The following is a 5541-nucleotide window of genomic DNA, read 5'->3' on the forward strand; positions in this document are numbered from 1 at the left end:
TGTACAGGTCTACGAACTCATCTCAAAGTTATATTTGAGGAGAGGTATATCTTTTTGTCCAGTCCATCATGCAAGCTTTTTCAATTTGTCGATTTTTTTTCTCTGAATAGTGTTGATACTCCCTCTGTAAACAAATATAAGACGTTTTAGATCACTAAAATTATATGTTCACATTTATACCACTGTGAAAACTGAATAAGGATCAATTTTATTTTATGCACGTACACGATTACTAGTAAAGGCTAACTCATCATCTCATGTCGCTCGACGTGTAGTCGGCCGGAATGAATAAGGCAGATCGGGCTGGCGGCCTCTCAAAATGGGCCGCCTTGCTGACGCGGGCTTCCCCCGACCCGGATCCTCCGTTTCTCCGGTCTCCACACGGCGTGAGCAGTTGAGCACCAACCAAACCATGCGACCGGCGGGCTCGACGGAGTCCTCCCCGGAGGCGCGACAGCGCAGCCCCAGGCATGCGGCCGCATCCAGAGGCCGCGGCACCAGGCACTCGGAGGCGTACGGCTTCGTGGGGTCCATCGCCGCGTCCGCCGCCGCGCTCGCGTACATCGCGTGGGCGTACGCTCCGGAGCCGTGGCTCTGCCACATCGGCGCGACCTACTACCCCAACAAGTATCCGCCGCCACCGCAGTTGCTTCTTCCTCGCGAGAAATGAGTCCTGTCACTTACTGTCACCTGTGCTGCTGCTGCTGTCCTCTCAGGCGCTGGGCGGTGGCCGTTCCGGCGTTCGTGGCGGTGGCCGTGGCGCAGGGCGTGGTCCTGTACGTCGCATCCAACTTCCTCCTCGCTCCTCCGCCGGCTTGCTTCAACACCATCTCCGGTGAGGATCGAGATCTTCCTGTCAAAAAAATGGGGACAGGATGCATTCCGCTATGGTCATTTCACATCTTCAGAAACCTCATTACAGTGGTCCATTCTCAGATGAACACGCCCGGGAGCCGGCGTCTTCTCTGCGGACGGGGGAAGATCAAGCCATCGAGCCCATCTCGGACATCGGCATTGACCGGATGAACCATCTCATGTTTGGCGAGCAAGGGTTTCATTCACTTCCAAGAGGAGGATGGACTCGGCTGAACCCATCGTGATCTCTTTTTTTTATGATAGATGTGCAAGGGTTTTATTTATTTTTTTTGCTTTCCAAGATTCATTACTGAAGTGGCATTTGCATGCTCTACAAATTACAGTCTCCCTACTGCACTCACAAAATGTAACAAGTACTGCATAGGCCAGAAGTGAGTTTGCGCATGCCAGCCCATCTGTAATAACAGGCACATATAATGTACAACAACACACCTAATAACGAACACAGCCGCATATACAAAACGGCTCACCAATCGCAGCCTGAGCACACGGTCTTCTCATTCCCTCTCCTCCACGCCCGATTAGCCCGTGTAAAGTGCAAGAACAGCGCGTTCATCACTTCTCCTCGAACTCCACGTCGATGTAATCAGGCCCTGAGCTTCTTGAACCGCCACCGCCACCGCCTCCCGAGGACCTGCTGTTTGGCTGCCACACAATGTTTTGGCAATTCATGCACCGGATCACCTGGTTGCGGTAGCCCACGAACCGTCTTTTACATGCTGGGCACGATCCCTGGAAGTAAAACTTACGAGGTCAGTGACTGCTGGTATTAGCCGATTACTGCAGAAGAACAAATTGACGAGCAGCGATGCTGCAGAGGATTCATTCAACATCCAGAAATAACACATGATAAACCCAAATGTTATGCACGTATGAGGATCGGCCTGCTAAAGTGGTATGCTGCATACAAGAAGAGCAACTATATTTGCATCTAGGTTGAACTACCCTTCTACAATGCAAGGGTGACCTCATTCGAGTCACTGATGTGGGATAAAACTATAGATCCAACTCTAAACTGATGAAATGCTTTGTTGTACAGACAAACGCTCAAAGGGATTGAACAAAATGCTTAGGTTCTACTCCCTCCGTTCCGAATTACTTGTCGCAGGTATGGATGTATCTAGATGTATTTTAGTTCTAGATATATCCATTTCTGCGACGAGTAATTTGGAACGGAAGGAGTAACAATTAATACGAAAATCATAAACAACAGCCAGTCAGCCACACCCAGTCACATAGGGACTGCTGCAGACTTGCTTTGAAGTGATTTAAATAAGTGGAGGACGAAATACTAAATTTCAAAAGATGGCCATTTACCTCAATAGCAACCCTGTTAGCAAATGTCCCAAGGAGAAGAGGGGCTGCAAATGGTAGCACGAATGTACTGAAAATGAAAATTCTGAAGAGCCACCCCGACAGTGCAAGCCACACGAAAGTAAGTGTCTGCAACCAAATATGGAATATTATTTTTGCAGCATAATATTGAAGTAGAAAAGGTTGGGTATGAGAAGGTGCTCAAAGTTAGAACTATTCATACAACTTGGATCCTAAAAAATATAAGTGTGCACAAACCAGACAGCTGAAGTAAAGGTGTATCTAATAAAACTCCGTATATGGGTAAATTTTGCATAGATTGTTCCCCCAATTATTAAAAATGTAGCAAGAGAAATGAATTGTGAATGCATGGGTGATAAGTCTCACTTCTTTTCATATGTTCGTGTTCCTGCATCCTATGTTTGTTCCTACATACACAAATGATATCAACAGCAGCGATCTTCAAGTGGCTATTTCACATGAATCACCTTTGCACTCCTAGCCTCCTCGATATTTTAAGATCATGCTATGGCTAACTTAGTGTTAGGAATCCAAGCTCAAGCATCAGACCCGAGAAAGAGTCAACTACTGGGAACCTGTCTACACTAACTTGCGGTCTACCTAAGTAACCACAACAATCAGTCAGACACCACTTCAAGCCTGCAAATCAATTGACCTTGACTGCAAACAACAAATTCTTTCTGCAAAATTAGCTTCAGCTAACAACTCACCCACTATTCCTAAACTAGATCAGGACTTAGCAACAGACTAGTATAGCTCAATAGGTCTATTTGATTGATGCAAAACATGCTTACATATCACTAGCAAAATCCAAACGGTGACGATCTACGCAAGTATGTGAATGAGTACGCAGGATAACCGATTGATTTCAAGCTGCCAGTGAACTCACAGACAAGGCTCGCCCGATAGGAGTCGCCAGGAAGTCACTCAGCTCCCTCCGATACTGCACACCAAAGCACAAATTAGCCATAAATTGAGCCAGCAGCTAGGCGCTAATAGGTCGTAGCATGCTGGAGAGCGTCTGTACCCTAGGCCAGCTGCGGGAGAAGTCGACGGAGAAGGACCGCCACCGCCGGCCGACGCCGAGCTCGGCGTCGATCTCAGCGGCTCGTTCCCGCGCCGCGCGCGCGGCCTCGGCCACGCGGCGCGAGATCGAGTACCGCCCGTCCAGGCGCTGCGCGGCCTGTCTCGCCTCGAAGGAGAGGCGCTCGGCCCCCGCGTTGGCGCCTCGCCAAGCGCGCTGCAGAAGGCCGTCGAGGTCGGCGCGGCCGAAGAAGGCGCGAGGGGACACCGTCGAGGCCCGGCCGAGCTGAACACGGCGGGCGGGAACAGCGGAGCGCGATAGGTGGAGGAGGCGGCCGGGGTTGGTCCGGGTCGACGGCGGTGGGGGGTGATGCCACCGAGGAGGTGCGAGCGTGGACGCCATTCCGGCGTGTGCGAGGGCAAGAGTGCGTCGCGTGGTCGCGAGATTATTGTGCGGATGGGGTCGCTCGGTTCGTGGGCCGTGTTGGGTTGAGGCCTCTACTCTCGTGCGCTCGAGGCCGCCCATTACGTCAAAACAAACTGTCGACGTAATGCGTAGCCCAACGCGCGTCTTGGGCCAGCCCAACTCGGCTTATCATTTTCTTCTTTTCTCTTTCGTTTCTTTTTCTTCTATTCACTTTTAATACGAAATCACTAATTAAGAAGTACTCGTTGCAAACAACACTTCACTTTCCCAGGTTGCGAAAAATGGCGCACATGCAGCGCGCCACTTGTCGCAACCTGAGAGTTTTCCTTTTTTTGTAGGTCCATTTATTCAAAACGTTTTATCTCTTAAACCGTGCATCCAAATCTCGAACTGTTTTCACCATTGGATTCCTCGCGTCGAAATCTTCAAAATTAGATCCCATGTTGATAGGTTTTGACGAACTTTTTTTTCATGAAAAAAACCGGATGAAAAAAACAGGACGAAAAAACCGAACCGGGAGCACAGTTTTTTCTCTTTCCGAAAGAGGCACGCCCGTAATTCTCGTAAAATCACAACCATGCCTCTCGTGGAAGCAAAACCGTGACTCTTGTGTAAGAAAAATAAAATAAAAAACGCGTTTTTTTTCCGTTTTCGAGAGGCACGGCCGTGACTCTCGTGAAAGCATAACCGTGCCTCTCGCGAAAGCAAAACCGTGACTCTCGCGAAAGAAAAAACAACAGAAAAGCGTATTTTTTTTTCCTTTCCGAGAGGCACGGCCGTGACTCTCGCAAAAGCACAACCGTGCCTCTCGCGGAAGCAAAACTGTGACTCTCACGAACGAAAAAAAAACAAAAAACGTGTTTTGTTTTCCCTTTCCGAGAGGCACGGCCGTGACTCTCGCAAAAGCACAACCGTGCCTCTCGCGAAAGCAAAACCGTGACTCTCGCGAAAGAAAAAAAAACAGAAAACTCGTTTTTTTCGTTTCTGAGAGGCACGGCCGTGACTCTCGCTAAAGCACAACCGTGCCTCTCGCGGAAGAAAAACCGTGACTTTCATGAAAGGAAAAAAACCGTTTAAAAAGCCTGGAAAAGAGTTATCAAGTCTATGATGCATGTATTACCGTGCTATTTACACAGAAATTATCGGAAGGAGGTATGTTTTCAAACAGTTTCCTGCCCCCATCCCCAGGTCAAAAGTTATCGTGTTGTTTGTGCGTGAGTTATCAGGTATACGATGCTTATAGTAACATGCTATTTACGTGGAAGTTATCGGGGGTATGTTTTCAAACACGCTCCGGGTCAAAAGTCATCATGGTGTTTGTGTGTGAGTTATCAACTTTGTTGTGCATATGTTATCATTCTATTATGCAGAATTTACCATGAATATGTTTTGAACATTTTGTTATCTCGGTCAAAATTTATCATGATGTTTGTGTGTAAAACAGGTCTACGGTTCGCATATTACCATGCTATTTACACAAAAGTTACTGGGCATGTTGTCAACAACTTTTTCCCATGGTTAAAAATTTACCACAGTCTTTGTACCCGAGTTATCAACTCTACGATGTGTAAAAAACCATGCTATTTACATGAAAGTTATCAGGCTATCTTTTCATAAACCTTTTTCCACCGGTTCAAAAGTTATTGTGGCGTTTGTACATAAGTTATCAGGTCGACGGTGCGTATATTACCATACTATTTATACATAAGTTACCGGGGTATGTTTTCAATAACATTTCTTTCCCAGGTTAAAGTTCACACAGTTTTGTATCTAAATTACAAGTCTGTGATATATACATGCTATTTACACAAACAAAATTCTTGTGTCAACTCTGTATGTGTATATTACCATGCTATTTACACAGAAATTACCGGGGCATC

At 47.3% G+C, this 5541-nt stretch overlaps 2 protein-coding genes across 3 annotated transcripts; one reads left to right on the plus strand and one right to left on the minus strand.

Annotated features, from left to right (window-relative positions):
* The first annotated feature begins 240 nt into the window (after positions 1 to 240).
* LOC125513393 (phosphatidylinositol N-acetylglucosaminyltransferase subunit P-like) lies at positions 241 to 1142 on the plus strand. Of its 2 annotated transcripts, none has more exons than XM_048678513.1 (3): positions 241 to 627; positions 717 to 835; positions 923 to 1142. In XM_048678513.1, exons 1-3 carry the CDS (start codon positions 320 to 322, stop codon positions 1024 to 1026), a joined length of 531 nt encoding a protein of 176 aa, XP_048534470.1. In that variant the 5' UTR covers positions 241 to 319; the 3' UTR covers positions 1027 to 1142. The 2 variants fall into 2 exon arrangements, with proteins under 2 accessions (XP_048534470.1, XP_048534465.1); XM_048678508.1 differs by having other exon boundaries at positions 264 to 627; positions 937 to 1142.
* Positions 1105 to 3688, minus strand: LOC125513388. The gene is made up of 4 exons (XM_048678496.1): positions 3239 to 3688; positions 3101 to 3154; positions 2194 to 2319; positions 1105 to 1608 (listed from the first exon to the last, which is right to left on the minus strand). Exons 1-4 carry the CDS (start codon positions 3635 to 3637, stop codon positions 1432 to 1434), a joined length of 756 nt encoding a protein of 251 aa, XP_048534453.1. The 5' UTR covers positions 3638 to 3688; the 3' UTR covers positions 1105 to 1431.
* Between the last annotated feature and the right edge of the window lie 1853 nt (positions 3689 to 5541).

The sequence above is a fragment of the Triticum urartu genome, chromosome 1 (genome assembly GCF_003073215.2).
Source record: "Triticum urartu cultivar G1812 chromosome 1, Tu2.1, whole genome shotgun sequence".
Taxonomy (NCBI): domain Eukaryota; kingdom Viridiplantae; phylum Streptophyta; class Magnoliopsida; order Poales; family Poaceae; genus Triticum; species Triticum urartu.

Coding starts and splice junctions, on each gene's coding strand:
- LOC125513393 (XM_048678508.1), top strand. CDS start 320: ATGGGCCGCCTTGCTGACGCGGGCTTCCCCCGACCCGGATCCTCCGTT. Junction 628..716: donor GCGACCTACTACCCCAACAA/GTATCCGCCGCC, acceptor CTGTCCTCTCAG/GCGCTGGGCGGTGGCCGTTC. Junction 836..936: donor TTGCTTCAACACCATCTCCG/GTGAGGATCGAG, acceptor GTCCATTCTCAG/ATGAACACGCCCGGGAGCCG.
- LOC125513388 (XM_048678496.1), bottom strand. CDS start 3,637: ATGGCGTCCACGCTCGCACCTCCTCGGTGGCATCACCCCCCACCGCCG. Junction 2,320..3,100: donor CTATCGGGCGAGCCTTGTCT/GTGAGTTCACTG, acceptor ATTTGGTTGCAG/ACACTTACTTTCGTGTGGCT. Junction 1,609..2,193: donor CTAACAGGGTTGCTATTGAG/GTAAATGGCCAT, acceptor TTTTACTTCCAG/GGATCGTGCCCAGCATGTAA.